The sequence below is a fragment of the Mytilus galloprovincialis genome, chromosome 2 (assembly GCF_965363235.1).
Source record: "Mytilus galloprovincialis chromosome 2, xbMytGall1.hap1.1, whole genome shotgun sequence".
NCBI lineage: Eukaryota > Metazoa > Mollusca > Bivalvia > Mytilida > Mytilidae > Mytilus > Mytilus galloprovincialis.
Genome location: NC_134839.1, coordinates 31,530,703 through 31,554,386, shown reverse-complemented (window position 1 = coordinate 31,554,386; position 23,684 = coordinate 31,530,703). Strand labels below are relative to the sequence as shown.

At 32.7% G+C, this 23,684-nt stretch overlaps 1 protein-coding gene across 1 annotated transcript in view; it reads left to right on the top strand.

Moving 5' to 3' along the window:
• The window catches only part of LOC143063365 (uncharacterized), a 101,069-nt gene that overhangs the window by 54,612 nt on the left and 22,773 nt on the right, over positions 1-23,684 (top strand). The window contains exons 22-36 of the mRNA XM_076235480.1: positions 977-1,088; positions 1,785-2,042; positions 3,218-3,369; positions 4,184-4,388; positions 5,169-5,324; positions 6,094-6,257; positions 8,030-8,164; positions 8,702-8,891; positions 9,670-9,813; positions 10,223-10,351; positions 10,799-10,962; positions 11,536-11,681; positions 14,392-14,552; positions 15,324-15,470; positions 15,929-16,048. Of these exons, the coding sequence (XP_076091595.1) occupies positions 977-1,088; positions 1,785-2,042; positions 3,218-3,369; positions 4,184-4,388; positions 5,169-5,324; positions 6,094-6,257; positions 8,030-8,164; positions 8,702-8,891; positions 9,670-9,813; positions 10,223-10,351; positions 10,799-10,962; positions 11,536-11,681; positions 14,392-14,552; positions 15,324-15,470; positions 15,929-16,048 (2,383 nt within the window). The remainder of the gene's footprint in view (positions 1-976; positions 1,089-1,784; positions 2,043-3,217; positions 3,370-4,183; positions 4,389-5,168; positions 5,325-6,093; positions 6,258-8,029; positions 8,165-8,701; positions 8,892-9,669; positions 9,814-10,222; positions 10,352-10,798; positions 10,963-11,535; positions 11,682-14,391; positions 14,553-15,323; positions 15,471-15,928; positions 16,049-23,684) is intronic.

Sequence of the window (23,684 nt, the reverse complement as noted above, 5' to 3'; positions counted from 1 at the left end):
ATTATGACACATGTTCACCTTTTGTATTGTATATTGTAGGCGCTTATTGACAACTCCAAGACGTATGTTCAGGAACTTGTCTATAACTGTGTCAATGTGCCAGTTACAGACTGTGTCCATTATGACACATGTTCACCTTTTGTATTGTATATTGTAGGCGCTTAATGACAACTCCAAGACGTATGTTCAGGAACTTGTCTATAACTGTGTCAATGCGCCAGTTACAGACTGTGTCCATTATGACACATGTTCACCATATGTATTGTATATTGTAGGCTCTGATTGATAACTCCAAGACATGTGTTCAGGAACTTGTGTATAACTGTGTCAATGCGCCAGTTACAGACTGTGTCCATTATGACACATGTTCACCTTTTGTATTGTATATTGTAGGCGCTTATTGACAACTCCAAGACGTATGTTCAGGAACTTGTCTATAACTGTGTCAATGCGCCAGTTACAGACTGTGTCCATTATGACACATGTTCACCTTTTGTATTGTATATTGTAGGCGCTTATTGACAACTCCAAGACGTATGTTCAGGAACTTGTCTATAACTGTGTCAATGCGCCAGTTACAGACTGTGTCCATTATGACACATGTTCACCTTTTGTATTGTATATTGTAGGCGCTTAATGACAACTCCAAGACGTATGTTCAGGAACTTGTCTATAACTGTGTCAATGCGCCAGTTACAGACTGTGTCCATTATGACACATGTTCACCTTTTGTATTGTATATTGTAGGCTCTGATTGATAACTCCAAGACGTATGTTCAGGAACTTGTCTATAACTGTGTCAATGCGCCAGTTACAGACTGTGTCCATTATGTTCACCTTTTGTATTGTATATTGTAGGCTCTGATTGATAACTCCAAGACGTATGTTCAGGAACTTGTCTATAACTGTGTCAATGCGCCAGTTACAGACTGTGTCCATTATGACACATGTTCACCTTTTGTATTGTATATTGTAGGCTCTGATTGATAACTCCAAGACATGTGTTCAGGAACTTGTGTATAACTGTGTCAATGCCCCTGTTACAGACCGTGTCCACTATGACACATGTGATGGAAACAAACAACCAGGTTATTTACGAATGTTTTTATACATATAATTTTTTAAAGTTATATTTTTTTGTAGTACATGAAACATTTTGCCGCTAGATATTAAGCAAACAACAACCAATCAGTTTTGCCTAAAATTAGGATAAATTATTTTGAAATCACAAATCACTACTTTCTTGAAGTTAATTATTCTTTGACAACAAAAATGCAAAACTTCTCTATTTTGCTACATATATATGCACTAGATTCATTAATATTTGTTGGGTACTAATTATTGTGGATTTTGTTGGAAACAAAATATTAATTTTTTAGACTTAGCAGATTTGGTTTCAATTAAGATAAATACACAAAATTGTAGGAAGAATCTTCAAGGACCTTTTCATGTAAAGTATACTGCGAAAAGATAGAAGAGGTTCATAGGTCACTAAGTATTTTAGACAGAGAGTTCTTTCTGTTTTTTGTTTTCTTTTAGATAAGTATTATTTACTTTCCAAATCCTGCTTATGAAGAGATCTGTTTCCTCCTTTGTTCAAAAGAATTATAAGATGATAACAGACACTTTATAAATGGCACTTTTTAGTTTTTGGTGGGAAAACAGGGTGGGGGTGGTTTAATTGAAATTTATAGCATTTTGGTATTAATTTCCATGACTATTTATTGAATACTAATTTTCTTGATAATTCTTCATTGTACATATTGAAATACTAATTCCCTTAGGTTTTGCTGGATCAAACGGAGAAGACATGTGTGCATGTGGTGTAACAGGAACTTGTGCTAGTCTTAACGGAGAAGTAAATGAATGTAACTGTGCAATTCAAGATGGACAACAGCGATCAGATGGGGGAATGATTCGAGATAAATCTCGTCTTCCTGTTTGTGAAGTTTGTATGACCATAGATCCTGTAAATCCTCAACAACCATCAAGATCTGCTTCATATGAAGTCTCGTCTCTTAAATGTAGTGATTATAATATAGGTTAGTTAATCACAAGTTTTACCAAGTAAGACATTTTAAGTTCACCACAAAGTCTTTGGTAATGTGCTATTTAAAACTGCCCTGAGTGTAAAAAAAAAAAAAAAATTTCAACAAATCTTAATCAATTCCAAGTTCAACATAGTTTATCATAAAACACCCAAATTCATCGAAAACAGACATGGTTTAAAATTATTCACAAAAACCAGAGAGTGCATAATAAAATATGTGAACGGTGGGGAAAAGTGTAAGTCAAAGTTGACCTAATTGTGAGGTGTCAAAATAAACCTTTATCCTTTCAGTTTATTATTCTTTTTAGAGATGAGACAGAGAGGTCCTTTGTTTTTATGCCCCACCTACGATAGTAGAGGGGCATTATGTTTTCTGGTCTGTGCGTATGTTCGTTCGTCCGTCCGTCTGTTCGTTCGTTCGTCCGTTCGTTCGTTCGTTCGTCCGTTCGTCTGTCTGTCCCGCTTCAGGTTAAAGTTTTTGGTCGAGGTAGTTTTTGATGAAGTTGAAGTCCAATTGACTTCAAACTTGGTACACATGTTCCCTATGATATGATCTTTCTAATTTTAATGCCAAATTAGAGATTTTACCCCAATTTCACGGTCCACTGGACATAGAAAATGATAGTGCGAGTGGGGCATTCGTGTACTGAGGACACATTCTTGTTTGTTATCATTCTGAAGTGAAATATATCTTTCCATAAATTTTCAAATTTGCAAAATATATTTTAGAAATTCTACATGTCTTTCTCAATAAATTGACATCACCTCCAAATTAAATATTCGGTTGTCTCCCCTTAGTTGATTGCTTTTATTTGTTGCTAATTGTAGTGATTGTATTTTATTATGAAAACACACATGACATGTAAGAGACCTGTTTTGTGAGAATATGACTAGTGAAAAAGAAAATAATTCTTATGCTATAACAAATTTCTAATCGCATTTACAAAATCTTAAGGCAAAAACAGTCTTATTATTACTATAGTCTATAATTTGGAAATAAATGATACTAACAAATGAACGTGCTTCTGTTTTCTACAGGTTGAATAAGAATCGATGATTATATATAATTATTATTAAATTAATACTATTTTTCATATGTGTTTAAAAAAATGAATTATGCAAAATGTTATATTTGTGTTAGCGCTTTTTTTCCTTCTTAAATTGTAGGTGTGTTTGGTTCTTGTCAAGCAAGACGTGAATCAACTAATTCTCCACAGCCATCAGATACAGTTTATATTGATCCAGATGGATATGACAAGGGAAATCCCCCTTTCCCTATTTTCTGTGAAATACTGGCTCATCCACCAGCAGGAATTGTGGTATGTTAAAAGTATGGGAAAAAACGAAATAACTGATTTATTTTAAAGAAAAATTTAATGAATATAGTTTCATAGGTCTTTCAAAGGTTGATTCTGTATTTTAAACCTCATTTCATAGGCATTTACTTTCTGTTCCTTAATTTTTCTGAAGGCCGCAACTTGAAAAGTTGAAACACTTTTTTTTCAACTATCATAGGTTCATATTATAATGAAATAATTTAATTTTGGATGTAACACGTCTTCTGATTGGCTGACGTTATTTTGTTATGACCCCATAGACATAATTTAGTCATGTGACCGTGACGTCATCAACATTTTTTCATGGTTTTCTACGGTTTAAAATGGAATTTAGAATTAAATTATAAGAAATGACTGTAATATTTTTTCTGTCTATTCGAAATAACATAAAAAATGTGATGCACACTGTTAAATAATCCGCTACGCGCGTTATTCAGTATGCACCACATTTTTTATGTTATTGCTTCATAGACAGAAAAAATATTACAGTCATTCCTTAAATGTACATATGGTTGATTAATTGTGTGTTGCTTAACATCCAGTGGCAAATATTTCATACATGTTCAGTACGTGATCAAGTTTACAATAAGTAATACTTAAAGTAAGTCCATTGTAGAGACTGTCTGGGATGAATTTAGGGATAGACAGCTTGACTACCACTAGAAAAAAAATGTTCATAGTATATTGTTTATATGTAGTGTCACCCTGTTGACAAAATGATTTGAATTAAACCTATACAGTGAGATAACATTTGGTATTTAAAATTCCTAGCTTTTAATGCCCTTACTTTTAACAGACCATATATCCTAAAAAAGAGACTAATCCAGTGCCTGAGGAAGGTGGAATGATTGTAGTGGACTACTTTGTTTATATTCTGGAGTACATGAAAGTTGTAGTTAGCGAGGCTGTGTTTTGTGAACAGGAAGTTTATGTTTTATGTAATGGCGCTCAGCCTCCAACAGAACGGGGATCCTATGATGAGTGGGTTGTAACTGAAGATGGTAAATGTAGTTCATTTTCATAAATACTGTTCTTTTATTCCTTTTATATTAAAAAAGTCTGTTGTTTTTGTCTTAAATTTTATTTTTATTCAGAAAACCTTTAGAGAACAACATTCTTGGTTACATGTCTGCAGGGCTATAAAAAATACACTCACTGTAAGCTCTCATGAGATATTATCTGACATACATAAAAAAAAACAGGTTATGGGGTACTGTGCTTTACCAAGAAGCTTAACTATTTTAAAATACTAAAAAGTCAAATTTATCAAATTTTTTGTCTAAATTCATAGTTTTACAAAAATCTGATGAATATTTCAACAGTTGAAAGATAGAAATTGTAAGTGTAGTAAGTGCTGTGTAATGTAAACATTTGAAAGTGAAGTTAAAATCAATCAATCAATCAATCTTTAAATATTCTTACCCATGGTTTTAGATTTTGAGGACTGAATTAACTGTTGTGTTATATAAAATCAACTGTATTGAGAGTAATAGCTTAGTAATTCTTTAAAAGGGCCATTATTACATGGGATTGAATACATGAAAAACAGTTTTTTTTGTATATTCATTATCAGCATTTCATTCCTATATAAATGAAAATATAACAATAAAGATTAGAACAAAACAGCTGTTATACTTAAAACTAGATGCATTTCAAATTAGAAAAAAGTTACTAATTTACAGATTTAAAAAATAGATAATTCAAAGTGCAACTGACCGATTCTAATTAGGTAAAAGAAAAATGTTTAGGAAGACCAGTAATAAGATTATTTATTTTAATAGGAACCATTCAGTGTAAAGAAGGTGCCTGTTCTTGTTCAGATGGACAGATTCATGGTGGATTTGTAAAAGTTCAGAGTAGTTTACCAGTTATATCAGTTATATTAGATACATCCACAGCAGACAGGAAAGTTCATGTTGGACCACTCAAATGTTATGGTAGGTGAAGTGACCAATCCTGGGGTGAATTTATTATCATTGTAACTCAAATGTTATGGTAGGTGAAGTGACCAATCCTGGGGTCAATTTAGTATCTCATTGTAACTCAAATGTTATGGTAGGTTTAGCAACTAATCCTCATGTCAATTTAGTATCATTGTAATTTGAGATTTCATTCATTTCTTATTACAATGAAATGTTGTATCTTATTGTAATAGGAGGGGCATAAATGAGGCAGCAATCCACCAACATAGAAAGACCAAAGTACAGCTTAAGGATGTTCGCTACTCTGTTTAAAAATAACAAGCTTTTTAAAAGACTGTTATAAATTAAAAGTATATAAATAAAGAAAATAAAAAAGCAGAAAAAAATGGAGGGTCCGTGTGCTTGTTTACGAGATATAAGCCGTTGAAAATTTGGCGGGAAATAATTCTCTCTAGATTTTTCTTTCACTTAACATTGGTACCTTTTTTGTTTAAAAAACTATGAAAAAATAACAAGGATTTCATAAGATTTTGAAATATGGCTTTTCAAATAATATGTAATAAAAATATGAAAAGAAAAGTAGGGGTTAGTGGGCAAATTTTTTTAATGTTAATACATGGATAAAACCAGAGGATTCCGAAAATCTGGCAAAAATTCAAAAAGTAGAGGAGCAAACATCCTTAATTGTCTCAACCTGATAGTAGATGAATTTGACAACATGCAATGTATTTATATCCATTCATCTACTTAATCAATTAAATTGAATATTGGATTTTATTTTCAGATTTGTACAAAGACTGCCATGATATTAAAGTAAACAAAGCCATTACAAACTCTGCCAAATACAGAGGAAATAAATATGCTGTAGACCCAGATGGTGCAGGTGGTGTGGAATTCTTTGAGGTCACATGTGATTTTAAAACAGACCCTAGTATCGGTATTACAATTGTGAGTATTTATCACTTTATATATATATATATGTATTTAACTTTAAATTTAAGTTTACTTTTTTGTGATTAGGTTTGTTTTTAGAAGTTATTAGTAAGTCATCTCAGTTTAGAATTTATGATCTGATATTTCTGTCTAATTTATGTAGTGTCCAAATCTTATTTCACGGTTCAGTGACTTGAATTTTTCAACACATTAATTTTTTTTTCAACTAAATTTGTTATATTGAATCATATTGCAAGGTATATATATCTGGCAGACAGGGTTCACTCTACCTTTTTGACCTTTTTTGTGCCCCATTTTTTATGCCCAATTTATGAGCATTATGTTTTCTGGTCTGTTCGTCCATTCATTTGTCAGTTCGTTTGTCAGTCCGTTCGTTCGTCCCTCTGTCCCACTTCAGGTTAAAGTTTCTGGTTGAGTCAGTTTTTGAGTCAGTTTTTGATGAAGTTGAAGTCCAATCAACTTAAAACTTAGTAAACATGTGTAACGGATCACATCAAATAAGGCAGTAAGTCGAGTATGCGGTTTAATCTACACAAGTATCTTTATTCATCAAAACATATAAGTTTGGCTTCGTATACTGTTAGTATCGTAACAACCGATTCTCTACAATAAAAATACAAATACACATTAAATACATCGTAAGTAAAAATAAATTGAAATTAAAACACTAAAAACATAATACTAAACAAACAATACGATTCACTTCCTTTCACTCTTAATAAATAACTTGTTAAATTAAAAAGTAAATTAAAATAAATATTAATTTATAAATACTTTTACAATTCTTAATATTTCTTCTTTAAATAAATATTGTTCTTAAAAGGGTACATTAATATCTCTTACCGATTATGATCTCTCTATAAAATACTGATATTTCTCTGAATAATTATTAACTTGCAATGAATAAAAACTAGACAACATAATGTACGTCAAAAGCGAAACATCATAAAACTTAAAAAACGGGAAATATTACAATGTTTATGAGCGCAACATTACATACGCGCAAATACTCAAAAATAGTAATTAAAAGTATGATAAATGAAATAAAATAAATAGATTCAGTAATAATAAATAAAAGAAACCCAACAATTTGGAATTACATTTCAAATCTAACAACATATTCCCTATGATATGATCTTTCTAATTTTAATGCTAAATTAGATTTTTTATCCCATTTTCACGGTTCATTGAACATAGAAAATAATAGTGCGGGTCAACCGTGTACTTGGGACACATTCTTGTTTGTGATTAGGTTAGTTTTTAGAAGTTATTAGTAAGTCATCTCAGTTTAATTTATAAATTAATGATTGTAAAATGTACATGATTGTCTTTTAGAGTTATTGAGGTTTTTTTAAAAAAAAAGAGGTGGTGGGGTTTCACATGTAGCGCTATATCTCAAAAACAGTTTATAATTATTGTTTAAAACTTTACACACTTCTTATTTATATTAATTTAAAGATCTGTATACTTTTTGATGAAGATTCAAAACTTTATTTTAGAGTGATTGAGTTTTTTTCTGAAACTATTTATGATTCTTGCCTAAAACTTCACGCACAAGACGATGGGTGTATCATGCACTTGTGGCGCAGCTGTTTATTATTGTATGAAATGATTAATTGTTAGGTGAACATATATCTGTCTGGCATGGCTTATCTTACCTACACCCCAATATCATGGATCATAAATAATGCTAAATTTCTGTTATACCTGTCTTAAAACGTTGACATTATGTTAGGCTTCATCATACAATTGTCTTTATTATTTAGATACCAGGACAGCCTGACAGCATTAAGGTTGAAGGACAAACAGGACCAGGGTCACAGGTCACAGATATTGTATATCCAGATGTCACACCTGAGCAAATAAATGTTCTGACCAAGCAATCAGGATTCTGCTCACAGGTAATTACATTGAGAATAACCATACTAAAACTTGTCAAAATACAGCTAATTGGTTATAATTATTTAAACTGATTAGTCCAGCAACGTTTAAATATAGATTTATTTATTGGCTCTGTTCGAACCAACATGAAACATGAATGCCAACAGTATGACAATTTGCGCAGGGTTACAATATCTCTTGTAGAGTTTCACAAAACATGAACAAATTTATTAGTAAGTAAAAAAGTGCCTTTTCTTTCTTGTTTTCCATTATAAAAGATTTAATGTAAAATTTAAGATTAGGATTTGGGATTCTTGTAAAAATCTTCCAAAAAAATGATAAACAACACTTTATGAATTTGTTCCTCCCAAGCGGTTTGATGAATTCACCTTAATCAGGAACACTCAAAGCTAAATATTTGAAAGTCAATGATGTATAATAACCGTTACAGATCAAGTTGATTTGTAAAATTTTAAGTTGGTTCCTTTGTTAATCTCTGTATATACTGATGTTACTTCATCTTATATTGATTGCAATGTGTATGTATTTATCAACAGGGAATACAATATGAATGTAAAGAGACTGCTCTCATTAATAATAACTCTCCAGCTGATGGGTTCTACACAACTTATGGAGGAGTCCAGTCGTCAAGTTTTGGTACTGGTTTCCAGTCTGATGTGACTGGATGTGCATGTGTTCTGACTGGAACCTGTCCACCTGGAACCAATTGTCATTGTGATGCTAAAGGTATAATGAATTAACATACAAAATTTGGTAAAGGTAATAGCTTTTAATTTGAATAAACATTGAAGAACAATAAGTGAGACAAATATTCAAATAAATCCTATTTCAAACATACAGGAAAGTCTGCTGCAGAAGACATACAAATCTAATGATTCATCATGTATCTCAGATGTGCAATATTTGTTATGTTGATTGTAGATAAGAGTATATGTAGGTATGACATATGTCATTATATATTATCATTTGTCATTAGATATTGACATAGTCATTAGATGTTGACATAGTCATATGATATTGACATAGTCATATGATATTGACATAGTCATATGATATTGACATAGCCATATGACTTTACAGTGAAAGATTTTTAAGTTTGATGTGTATGAGTTTTGATTTTGCCATTTGATTTGGAACTTTTCGTTTTGAATTTTGTTTTTGGATTTTATTATTTTGACTGTTGATGTATAATATTTATTATGCATCAATTATTAATATAAGGAGATTTGGTATGATGGCAAATGATATGTTTATCTTCAAAAGTTGAAATGACAATGAAGTAACCATGTAGCATGTATTAAATGCTGTTCTAATCAAGGATTGTCAAAATCTAGTTAGATGGTACCTATTTCTTTACATTTTAGAACCAATTGTCTCATACAACTATGGAATATTAACAGATACAAATGTTATGCCTATTTCTTTATATTTCAGGACCAATGGTTGCATACAACTATGGAATACTAACAGATACAAATGTTATGCTTATTTCTTTATATTTCAGGACCAATGGTTGCATATGACTATGGAATAGTAACAGATACAAATGTTATGCCTATAATAAAGTTAAACCTTGGTGGTCAATCTACCCCTGGGGCAACAGCCACTGCAACTGTTGGTGATGTACGATGTGGTCCTACACCTTTTGGTAAGTTTATAGATGTATTTTCTGACTAAAATATTTGTTAATGGTCCAGATAATACAGTTTAGTTAAACAAAAAAATATTTTCCAAATATCTGTCTAGACACTTCCACATTTCTTCCATTTCAGCTAAAGACAATAATCTATGGTATCCTATTTGTTCATGTAATGTAATGTGATCAGTGGCGGATCCAGAACTTTTCCTAAGGGGGGGCCCGCTGACTGACCTAAGGGAGGCCCCGATCCAGTCATGCTTCAATGATTCCCTATATAATCAACCAAATTTTTCCCACTAAAGGGGGGGCCCGGGCCCTCCAGGGCCCCCCTGGATCCGCCTATGGTAATGAATATTTATGACACAGCCAGCCACTGTTTATCAACATAATATTTTTTAGAACTGTATTTTTGTTTTAGACTTACCTAAAGATTGTGAGGAGGTTTACAAGAATGGTTTCCAAAAAAGTGGAGAGTTTATGATCTACCCAAGTACCGATACAAAACCTTACATTGTTTATTGTGATATGGAGATAGTTCCAGGACATGGTATGTTATGATTTATCTAACTACTCAATCTGCAACAATATAACCTGTCTTTCATGAAGGCAAAGCTTGAAATACAATAGATGTATTTACATTGTATGCAAAATTTTCAGCCATTACATAAAATCACACAATTTCCTGTAAACTTTGGCAGCATAATTAAAAAGGGATTTTTGCTTTGAAGTCGGAAGGTTATTCAGAGCAGATCTGAGGTCATTTGGTGACAAAATTCAGCTTAATACTAAAATTGTTTTCAAATTATACAGGTATCTCTTAAATTAATCAAAGGGGTATTTTTTAATGATTTTTTTTTCTAATCGCTAAACAAGCCAAATGTACTACCCATGAAAATGTTCCAATCTTTAATACCCTAAGCTTGAAATAGAGTTTCTATAAAATGCATGTTGAATTACTAAATTAAGATTTACATCTTCTGATATTTGTTTATAGGAGTAACAGTTGTAGGCCATGACCATGAGGACCCAACAGTAACTGAGGGAACAGTCACAGAAACTGTTACCTATAATAATGCATCCAGTCAACAAGTGGATGGTCTTACTGATGTGTCACAATACTGCTATCAACCAATCAAATATGACTGTTATAATACACATGTAAGTCAAAAGTCTCTCTACTGATGTTTCACAAAATTACTATCAGCCAATCAAATATGACTGTTTATAATACACATGTTAGTCAATAGTTTACCTTGATGTGTCACAGTATTTCTACCAGCCAATCAAATATGGGTGTTATAGTACAAACATAACTCAATATCTCTACTAAAGTCTCACAATACTGCTATCAGCCAATCAACTATGACTGTTATAATACACATGTAAGTCAGTGGACAACATTGGCATGTCACAATACTGCTATCAGCCAATCAACTATGACTGTTATAATACACATGTAAGTCAGTGGACAACATTGGCATGTCACAATATTACTATCAGCCAATCAACTATGACTGTTATAATACACATGTAAGTCAGTGGACAACATTGGCATGTCACAATATTACTATCAGCCAATCAACTATGACTGTTATAATACACATGTAAGTCAATAGTTATCATTGACTTGTTACAATACAGCAAACAGCCAATCAAATATGCCTAACACATGAAATTTTGACCTACCGTATATTCAAAGATCTGTTTTTATGTACCAGTTTTTAATTGAAGTTTATTGGATATGGGAAATTTTACTGGACTGGCACTGGTGGTCAAAGTAAATACTACCTAGGAACTGGAAGTAGTGGGTGCTCCTGTAGTGGAGGGATAGACAAACTGTGTGGAGGAGACCAAACAAGAAGTGTCTTAGAAACGAGGTAATATAGATTTAGAATATGTCCCTGTTATAGGGATAACTTGACATGCTTTCTTCAAAATACAGGGATCTCCATGGATGAAAATTGAACGATGGAGGAACTTTCACCATTACAAACCGTGTCTACGCTGTACAGTGTAGCGCGATCGGAAGTATTTTATCCCTCCATACAAGGAATGGTGAACATGCTAATTCATTGCTTAATTGCTTATTTTAATTATATTTATTTGAATTTTCATTATAGAATTAGAAGTATCAATATTTTAATTTATTGCCGTTTTTAACCATTCAAATGCCAAGTCTTCATGGTCCCCCCTTAGTCGAGAATGACCAAAAGCTGTCATGAAGGTCCCCATGTAGATTTCTTGTATTTTTGGTAATTGTTATGGGGGTTAAAAATCATATGATGTGGAGCTTATTTTTCATGGACACTGTCAAATTCAGAACTCATTACCGGTATGACTGATTTGCAGCAACAACAAAACGATTCGTACGGGTTATGTAAAAGGTTAAAGAGATTTGTAAAGCAAACGTTGACAAATGAAAAGGTTTTTAATGACTTTATCTGGCAAATTCGAGTCTGAATAGAAACCAGAAACGCGGATGTATCAATTTGATTGTAATATACGAAATGAATTCGGAATTACGATACGATATTTCTTTACAGGAAATATTTAAGTTTTTACTTTTAAACTTTTAAAGTAATTCTAAATTATCGTTACAGCAGTACTCGAGTTATTTGCGATGAAATAATATTTACTGTTTTGCGTCTTATTTTGTACTTCTTAAGAAAAGGGGGATGCTGATTGTGTAAGTCAAAATAAAGCACGTGTTCGACTTGTAAAACTGTTTTCTTTGTAACTGGATTATTAATTTATTTATTTAATCTTAATTATCATAATCATTTGCTGAAACTTAGTTGATTATTAATTCGGCAAATGGATCGTCTATCCTCAGATAGTATTCTCCTGTCTGGTTTGTTGATCTACCTGTATACAAGCTCAGGTACAAGTGATTAGCAATCTTAATCCGGATATCCCTCAGGTGTAGAACTGTATTGGATTATAACATAAAAAGCCTAAGGATTGTGCAATTACATGCATTTGATTATAATTGATAAAAAAATGGCGTCGGGCTACAAAAAACGATGAAGTTTTGAACGATGGCGGAAGACAATTTAAAGATGGCGCAAAACAATTTAACGATGGCGCAAGTCATTTGACGATGGCGCAAGACATTTGAACGATGGCGGGGCGCCATCGTTAAACAGGCCATGGAGATCCCTGAAATATCAAATTACAACCAGTATCTATTGGTATAGTTAGGATTCAATACTTACATATATACTTATAAAGTAAGAACATTATTAGATATTTGTTTTTCTCTGTTTTCTGTTTTGGTTACTGGGATTTAAACAGGTATATTTATTAACCCTTACATGATAAAATGTTAGAATTCCTTCACAAGTAGATAAAACTTTGTTAACCTATGAAAATACATGAAACAGTGATATAGTATTTAATAGTATGACGTCCATTATCACTGAACTAGTATATATATTTGTTTAGGGGCCAGCTGAAGGACGCCTCCAAGTGACCTTCCGCTGTTGCAGGGTTTCCGCTGGCGGTCGCCATTTTCGCAATTTGCGAAAAAATAATAATTGTGGCGATTAAAATTCGTCATTGGCGAAAGAATTTGGTGAAAGAAATATATATATCGATTTATTTTCAGCCATCTTGTTTATTTACTTTTTTCGGGTTTCTCTGACTTTACCGATCAGACAATACTCGGAATTCACCTTGAACTCGTTAAGATTTTGACAGAAAATCAATAATCAGCTGATTGCATTTATAGCTATAGACATCAAAGGACTAATCAATAAAGGTGTTGATTGTCTGATATGACAAAATGATATGGTGAAATGGCTTCTATCACATGTCACAAAAGAGATTTATTAACCACTTCGCGACGCACGTGTTGGAAGCAAAATTTTTACGCTTCCTCTCCTTCTTATAATGATAGTCCAGAAAAGAATACCGTTGTTATGACGAAAAATGATCAAAAGCAAGAAAGGTCTCTGATTTAAAACTTTATCATTTGACTTTCATATAGATAATTGATTTGAGAGGGTACTTTAAAGTCGTTTCAGTGACACACGTGTTTCAAATATATAGTTTTACTTATTTACGATGGTATAGAAAAGAAAACTGTCGTTATGAAGAAATCTATTCAAAAGGTTGGCATGAGAGTAACCCTAATGATAGGGTCAATGTAATGACTACACCTTACACGATGGATCAATTTCAAGTGATGAAATGTTTTGTTTTGTTGTAAAATCCACTTCTTATTTAGGGGGAGGGGGTATGATAAAAAGGAAATTTTTAAAAGAAAAATACATTTGTGTTACTTGGCGAAAAATTAATAATAAAGTTGCGAAAATTATATTGATTTGGCGAAAGAGGTGGCGAAAAAAATAATTGATCCAGGGGAAACCCTGCGCTGTTGTCTGTTAATATATGGTCGGGTTGTTGTCTCTTCGACACATTCCCCATTTCCATTCTCAATTTTTTTTTATTTAGTTAACTTTTCCATGGCTATTAAAAAATAGTAAACTTTGCCCTGGTTATTTGAGAAAAAGTAAATTTTTTCCATGTTGGATATTTGAGAAATTATAGTTAGTTTTGACCTAGTTGTTGTTGTTTTTTCATTAGAAAATGTAGCTGTGATGCTGGCGAGTTACAATGGAGAAGTGATGCTGGTGTATTTACCAATAACTTACCTGTAGTTAGTATGACTTTCCTAGATAGTGGCAGAGTTAATGCTACGGGCAAGATTACTCTTGGCAAGCTTTTCTGCAGTCAAGTGGAGTTTGGTAAGTTATTTATGGTGAGATTGATGTTAACTGATTCCTTACTTAAAGCTTGATTGATAACCAAGTTTAGACAATGATACACCCAGCAGCTTTGTTTTTAGGCTTTTTAGGTTAATGGAATATTCATTCTTCTTTTATTTAAATTCTAAGAATTTTGTCTGTTTCTGGTATTTATACCAAATATCTTAAAAAAAACCTATTAAAGTCATATACCAGGTAACTTATTTCCCTATGTAAATAGACAATGCTTCAAAAACATCAAATCAAAAAATGAACTAAATTTTAATTATTATATGAGGGTGGTAAAGGGTTATTTTCATGCAACGTGATCACTGTTTTTTATTTCACGTTCAACGTGTTTTTACTTTTTTATTTGACGTTCAGTCGTGCAAGACGGGTGCCTCGTTCAACGTGTTCTGCTTATTTAATTTTACGTGCATCTTGAATTTCAGTCTTATTTTGCATGCTCGGTATTTTTCAAATAAAATTCAAACACTTGGCAGGGATCGTCAAGAAATACTTTTTTAAAAGCCGTAAACCAATTATTTCATAAATGCATATGTGTATACTAAATCGGGAATATCAAGTAAAACAAAGAGTTAATATTTACAAGAAGACAGTGACTCAGTCACAAAAGGTTCAAATAAAAGTATTTATTTTTCGTGCAACGTTCATTACAAAAATTTCACGTTTAACATGAAATTATGTCTTATTTCACGTTTTTTTCGTGCAAGCACCCTCCCTTTACCACCCTCTTATATTTTTTCACAGACTTAAATGAATGTGATACAGGATTTAATGATTGTCATGAACATGCAACATGTACCAACAAAGATGGAACCTTTGAATGTAATTGTAAACCTGGCTATCAAGGGAAGAAAGTATCTGGTGTATACGCAAATGGGAGAAACTGTTATGGTGAGTATTGAGACTTTTTGTGTTAAAATAACAAGCAACAGGTATCAACAAAGACAAAATCAATGTAAAGGTAAATAGGGCTTTCAAGACAAGAACACTGCCTACTCTATGGACTTTTGCATTATATAAAAACCTTCCTCTGCTGTCAAGAGAGCCACTAGCTGTTTATGCAAAAAGAAACATCTGGCGTATAGGCTATTTATTGGCAGTAACTATTATATGGATTTCTCTCGGCTTTAATAGCAGAAATTGTTACAGTACATTGTTTATAGATATGCATCAAATACATTCAAATGACTGAGTTAGCCTTTGAGAGTTCAAGTGTATATTTTACAGGGCTTAAGAGAAAAAAAGTCAACATGAATTACACATTCATTAAGTTCTTGTACCTTATGAGGAATATGAAAATTAGTTTCAGATTGTTATTTCTATTAAATGCTTTATTTTATTTCCATTAGATGATAATGAATGTGCTCTGGGTTGGTGTCCACACTCAGCAGAATGTGAGAACATACCTGGATCCTTCAAATGTAAATGTAAACCTGGATATACACAGGAGTTACCTGAGGAATGTGGAGGTAAGTCACAGGTGAATCAAAGGTGTGGAGGTCATACTTAGGCATATTGTTTCCTGCTATGGCAGCACTGTGACTAATCATCCTATTTTTATGCCCCACCTACGATAGTAGAGGGGCATTATGTTTTCTGGTCTGTGCATCCGTTCGTCTGTCCGTTCGTTCGTCCATCCGTCCGTCTGTCCGTCTGTTCGTTTGTCCATCTGTCCCGCTTCAGGTTAAAGTTTTTGGTCAAGGTAGTTTTTGATGAAGCTGAAGTCCAATCAACTTGAAACTTAGTACATATGTTCCTTATGATATGATCTTTCTAATTTTAAAGACAAATTAAACTTTTGACCCCAATTTCACAGTCCACTGAACATAGAAAATGAAAGTGCGAGTTTCAGGTTAAAGTTTTTGGTCAAGGTAGTTTTTGATGAAGTTGAACTGGTCAAGGTAGTTTTTGATGAAGTTGAAGTCCAATCAACTTGAAACTTAGTACAAATGTTCCCTATGATATGATCTTTCTAATTTGAATGCCTCATTATATTTTTTACCCATTTTAATGGTCCATTGAACATGGAAAATGATAGTGCGAGTGGGGCATCCGTGTACTTTGGACACATTCTTGTTTTTATATTTTTTGAAATTTTTTGATAGAATTGACCAAATATTCTTTTTAGATAGAACTGACCATATCTTGGAATTTGCTATAAAAAAATAATTTATTCCTTATATGGCCAATTAAAATTAATTGATAGATTTTCATCCCTGCCCGCCCCTCAAAAATCGTACCGCCCCGATTTTTTTTATTTTTCAAAATTTACGATTTCCGGATTTTGTTCATTTCCGTTACCGATATCCGTGTCGAAAACTTCGTTTTGTTAACTTCCGGTAACAATATTCAACATGGTTTTCGTGATTCTTAGAGTAAAATGCGGTGTAAACGAAAAGAAAGCGTGGTATGCTACGAATTTCAGTGATGAAAAAACCATTTTTGATTTGTATAACGAGTTCGCGTCTGGAAATCTGGACAATAAATCGCCTGTGAACGAAATTCAAAACTCTAGAATAACGGCACATATTGGAACATAAAAAAAGTGAATTGAATACGGAAATCGATCCTAGCACAAAGTTGTGCGACGCGGTTCCTTGCCTTGGCCCCTACATAGAATACAGAGTTAATAAAGATGTAAATGAAAACTGTGAAAAAAATGCTAAAGCTGATGCTTTTACTATATTAATGCAGGGGGCAAATAAAGCTAATCATCTGCCTAACATAAAACATGAACTTGACCAAAAGAACAAATTATTTAATGATATAATTGAGTGGCTAAGGGCACAAAATGTGGGCTTTTTGTCAACTAACAAAGACAGTCTTGGGGTGAATTTGGTTAATACGTTAACAGACATTTTGTGGTATGTGGACGGTAACCACCATACATTAGCTAGCCGAGCATGTGATATTCCCGAAGCACTGACTCATTTTAATGGGTACTATAAATCTGAATTAAGAAAGAGAAAGAAAATTGATTCAACTAGTCTTCAAGAAAACATTTTACGCAGTCATTCAACTGCACTTTTACTTCTTACGGAAAATGGCTTTTTAAAACGAGAGAAGTGGTTGCCAATAAAAACTATTCTTTTAGAATTTGGACAAAATTTGAAAAAGTATGCTGATTTTTTAGTTTCGCAGCAGTACAGAACAGAATGCAGTGCTTCGAAAAAAGTTTTCCAAGGGGACAAGGAGAGGTGGGAATATTTAGCACCTGTCTCTAATATCAATCCTACAAAGCAAGCAAGATACAATTTATTACATACTGCTATTATACATAGTGACTTTTTTGCTCCTATTGTGGTCAATGACTACAGTCCAGGTGAACCAAACAGAAGATATGACTATTTCAAAGGCCTAATAGTACCTGTAAAATGCTGTCAATTTACATACACAGGATCAAAAGAACACTTGATGTTTCTGTGGAAAGTTCCAATGGTATCTGAGAGTGATTTACTTACTAAGAACATGCAAATAGCATGCAATTTGAGTAAATCACTCCCGGTGTATCACAGTCGGGCAATGCGACGTGAATTTCTTTCTTTGTTTGGTTGCACAATTTCCAATAAATCTGCGTTTCTAAGAGAGGCTTATAGACGTCTGACTGGGGACCAGTCTGCATCACTTACGGCATCACAGACAGAGGTTGACAGGCGCATTAGTGAAATTTTAGACAATGAAGACTCTGAACTTATTTGTGACTTAAGACTTAATAACCGGGGTCAACCCGAAAAGTATAATGAATTTCTTTCAGAATGCCAAAACTATATAAATGAGAAGCTTGAACTAGCTGTAGATGACAGACGGCATGACAAAATTGATAAAGGGGGTGATGTTATAACTCATTTGGCAGATGCGTTTTCAGTTAGAGATCTTTATGAACAGGTTAAAGCTAAATTAGCTCCAAACATTTTAGTCCCTTCACAGCAATGGTTGCATTGGCAATTTTGGCCACGTCATGCCAATTTTCAATCTTCTCATAGATATACAGGCAAGTTGAAAGTAAAATTTATGATTCAAAGTCGCCAATTTAGAAAGACTCATGTAGATATGCATTATGCTTCTGCTATTTTTAGGTACAAAAAAGAGTTTGCAATAATGTATAAACCATTTTGTAATTTTGTGTGTATGGATGATAAGCACAAATTAAAAGTTGGGGAGCCTGGATATCCAGTTGCAACTGTGGAAAGGGGGAAGCAAGTCATTGTTGCCATGGGAAAGAAATTTGAGGTTGCTGATCACGACTTCACAAAATTTTCAATAACTCCAAGTGTAAATTTATTTTCAGAGATTCCAGATGAAATTGAACAAACATTTTATGGTGGGCAAGTTTTTGTTGGTGTAAAAGAAACAGCATTTCAATCTTCTTCCCCATGGCGACATGCAACTGAAATGTCTAAAATTTGTAAAAATCATGCAGAAGGTGATTCATGGCATGTCACAGAAGTAATTTTTTTTGCCTTATATCATAAGAACTTTGGTAGATGGTCAAAATTCTGTCTTTATTTTCCCTGTATTATGCCCGTTGCCATGGTAACCATCAAATCAACATTTTGCCTGAATATGTGAAAAAAGACCCTTTTTGAAATTATAAAATAAGGGAATTTAAAGTCCCATAGAAATAAAGTTAATCAATACAAAGGATATGTATATTTATAGTATTGACAAACAAAACCCCAAACTATATAAAAACGTTAAAATTGTGAATTTACTAAATAGTTTGTTTCCATAGCAACCATTTAAAAATGTGTTAAAATTCGAAAATGAAAAATTTCAAAAACTTTAAAATTTTAAATCTGTTTATCTCCCAAGACCAACAATACCATGACATGTCATTGACAAATTTTGAAAGACCACATTCTATATATTCAGAAAATAAAAAGAAAGTCGTGTGTTTTTTTTTCTTTAAAAAAAAAATTTAGTCAAAAATTGTCAATTTTCACCAAAATTCAGATTAACAATCAGATGAATAATCAAAAATTTTGAACTTAAAAAGCTAAAACATTCCATTTATATGTGCAATTCTGACACACATTTGTTAATTTTAAAGGAGAATATATGATAAATGAAGATATACTTGTACAAAATGAAAAATCATCACTCTGGGTATGGTGCACCCCCTTTTTTTTTCGATTTTTTTTTTTTTTTTTTTCAAAATTATAAAATTTGTTGAAAGAAATGTGGTATCTCATTGTGTTTACTTGTGAACTAAGTATTTTAAGAATTTAAGCATAACACAACTTCTAAAGTTGAGGGCAGCATATGTACCCCCTCCCTTCAATCTTATATGTAAGATTTCTCAGAAGTTTAAAAAAAAAATGGTAATACGCATAACCCGTTGTCATGTCTAAGACTGATGCTGTCAGTGAAAAAGAATAAAGTTGAATCCAAAACTTAATTACTAGTAAGTCTATGTATAAAGATAAGAGGATGTGTTGTAATTGTCAATGAGACAATTAACTCTCAACCAGAGAGAGCAAAGACATAGAAATAAACAACCACAGATCCCCGTATATCCTTCAACAATGAGCATAACATGATTATCTATAAAACAAATCTTAATGAACATAAAAATAGCTCAGGATACTTTCTCTTTCAAAATGGCTATAAATAAGTTACAGTAACAATTTAATGCAACTCATTGTTGGTTTTTGAAACAGATTGATGCTTTAAAAACTTTAACCCTAGACTAAGATCTGCTAAACAAGAAGACTCACCCTGAAATGTCTGGTTGGTTTTATTTATAATTGAATTACTTTTGAAACTCTGTAAGTGTTATGTAAAGATTTTAATACAAGTATCATATTAACTTAACATTATCAATGTTCTAAGAAAATGAGGTCAGGGTAAGATGAACTATGTCAGACAGACGAAAAAAAGAGAACGGAAACGGAAAATTCAGCAATTTTTCCATTTTTAAAGGGGCATAACTTATTGACAGTACCTGTTACACCAATAACATTCTAACTGTTCTGAATTTTATGGAAATAAGCATTGTGTATAAGTTTCAAAACATTTGGTTGTGGCAAACTTAAGTTAGAGAACGGAAACAAAAAAGTCAGTATTTTTTTTCCATTTGTATAAGGGTATAGCTCTGGAACGGACGTACTTACAGACAAGGGTACAACTTAATGCCCCCTTTGCTACAGTGGGGGCATACAAATTTTACATGTTCTATCTGAGGAAATATATACCAACGATCTACATTAATTGTGCAAGAATTTGTCAATGTTTCTATTGTATATGGTGGAAAAGGACAGCTTGTCTATTATTTTTTTTAAAACCTAACTGAAGTATTATTTGTATACCCAGAATAATCGCGTTTTTTTATGGTTCTCAAAAATATTATCCTTGTGGCCCTGAGGAAAATTTGCTGGTCCGAACTATTGTATACTGTTTTGATTCTCAAACCTTTATGACACCATGTGCAATGGCCATTCTTGAATTTTGCCTAATTTAATCAATTGTTATATTTACATATTTGTATGCCCCTGCAGTGGCGGAGGGGGCATTAAGGTTAACCCTTGTCCGTCCGTCAGTATGTCCCAACGTTGGTTTCTGTTCTCTATCTTTAGTTTGCCTCAACCAAATGAATTATGAAACCTAATCACATTGCTTATTACCATAAAACAAGACTAAGTTTGGTGGTGTCACTTAAACCGTCCAAGAGTTATGCCCCTTTACAAATAGAAATATTGCTGAATTTCCGTTTCTGTTCTCTAACTTTAGTTTGTCTTTACCAGATGTTATTAAAATTATACACAATGCTTAAAACCACCAAATGCAGATCAACTTTGAATTTTGGTGGTGTAACTTTCACTGTTCTATGCAATGCCTCTTTATAGAGGGAAAAAGTTGCTGAATTTTTTGTTTTGTATTTCTTTCTTTAGTTTGCCTCAACCAAATGTTACGAAACTTTTACACAATTCTTATCACCATAAAAGTTAGTACACAATTGGTAAGTGTCTTCAGTCATGTCCGTTTATGACTTTTATGATATGGAAGCGGGAGCATCATCTGTGTCCAATGGACACATTCCGCATTTATTTCAAATCTTTTAGATAAGTTAGATTATTATATATTAGAATAAAAAGAAAGGTTCTGTAGTTCTTCTTCAATTTCAATTTTAGCACAGTTAAATCGACAAAGTGACAAATAAGTTTTTGCATAAAGGTTTCGATACATGTCGATTTACATGGGAGGTAAATAGTAACAGCCATTATGTGTACATAATCTGACTGTGCAATAGTATACTAGTCCACAAAAGAAACGATGCAAGGCAATGTATTTTCCATAGATAATGAAATTGGAAACACTGTACCAAGATTAAAACTGTCCCATTTGTCTAATCTTTACAGAGTGTTATTATCTTATCAAAACCACTGATTTAAGACAAAAAAAATATTTTATTTTTTTATTTTTGTTATATCAAAAATAGTATTTTTATAAATAAACCAGATGCTCCGCAGGGCGCAGCTTTATACGACCGCAGAGGTATTGCACAATACTTAACATAATAATTTTGGACCCCGATTTGGACCAACTTGAAAACTGGGCCCATAATCAAAAATCTATGACCATGTTTAGATTCAGCATATCAAAGAACCCCAAGAATTCTTTTTTTGTTAAAATCAAGCTAAGTTTAATTTTGGACCCTTTTGATCTTAATGTAGACCAATTTGAAAACAGGACCAAAAATTAAGAATCTGAATACACGGTTAGATTTGGCATATCAAAGAACCCCAATAATTAATTTTTTGATGAAATCAAACAAAGTTTAATTTTGGACCCTTTTGGCCCCTAATTCGTTGGGACCAAAACTCCCAAAATCAATCCAAACCTTTCTTTTGTGGTTATAAACCTTGTGTTAAAATTTCATAGATTTCTAATAACTTATGCTTAAGTTATTATGCAAAAACCAAGAAAAATGCTTATTTGGGACCTGTTTTTGGCCCCTAATTCCTAAACTGTTGGGACTAAAACTCCCAAAATCAATCCCAACCTTTCTGTTGTGGTCATAGAGACCTTATGTTAAAATTTTATAGATTTCTTTTTACTTATACTAAAGTTATTGTGCGAAAACCAAGAAAAATGCTTATTTGGAAGGATTGTGCCTGATGTTCATATGATGAAATCATAATCTTTCAGTCAGTTTAATTGAAGTCTGGAGCTGGCATGTCAGTTAACTGCTAGTAGTCTGTTGTTATTTATGTATTATTGTCATTTTGTTTATTTTCTTTGGTTTTATCTTCTGACATCAGACTCGGATTTCTCTTGAACTGAATTTTAATGTGCGTATTGTTATGCGTTTACTTTACTACATTGGTTAAAGGTATAGGGGGAGGGTTGAGATCTCACAAACATGTTTAACCCCGCCGCATTTTTGCGCCTGTCCCAAGTCAGGAGCCTCTGGCCTTTGTTAGTCTTGTATTATTTAAATTTTAGTTTCTTGTGTACAATTTGGAAATTAGTATGGCGTTCATTATCACTGGACTAGTATATATTTGTTTAGGGGCCAGCTGAAGGACGCCTCCGGGTGCGGGAATTTCTCGCTACATTGAAGACCTGTCGGTGACCCTCTGCTGTTGTTTTTTATTTGGTCGGGTTGTTGTCTCTTTGACACATTCCCCATTTCCATTCTCAATTTTATTATTTGTGCCCTTTTTTGCCCCTAATTCCTAAACTGTTGGGACCAAAACACCAAGAATCAATGTCAACCTTTCTTTTATGTAAACTATATAGATTGTAATAATTTATTAACCACTTTTGAAACTTATAATAAGTTTATCTTGTGAATCCCCTGGTTCATTGGATAATTCACACACAGGGATAAACCTATCTGGGATAGTTGTACCTTTTAGGGTATTTGTTAACAACCAATAGTGCAATAAACTGAATATTTATTAAAAAAAAAAATGATCATAAACCATGTGTTTAAATTTCATAGATTTCAATTTACTTTTACTAAAGTTAGAGTGCGAAAACCAAATGTCTTCGGACGACGACGACGCCAACGTGATACCAATATGCGACCAAAAAAATTTTCAATTAATAAAAATCGAAATTAGAACTTAATTTTTTTCGTTTAAACATGGTCTGCTTAAA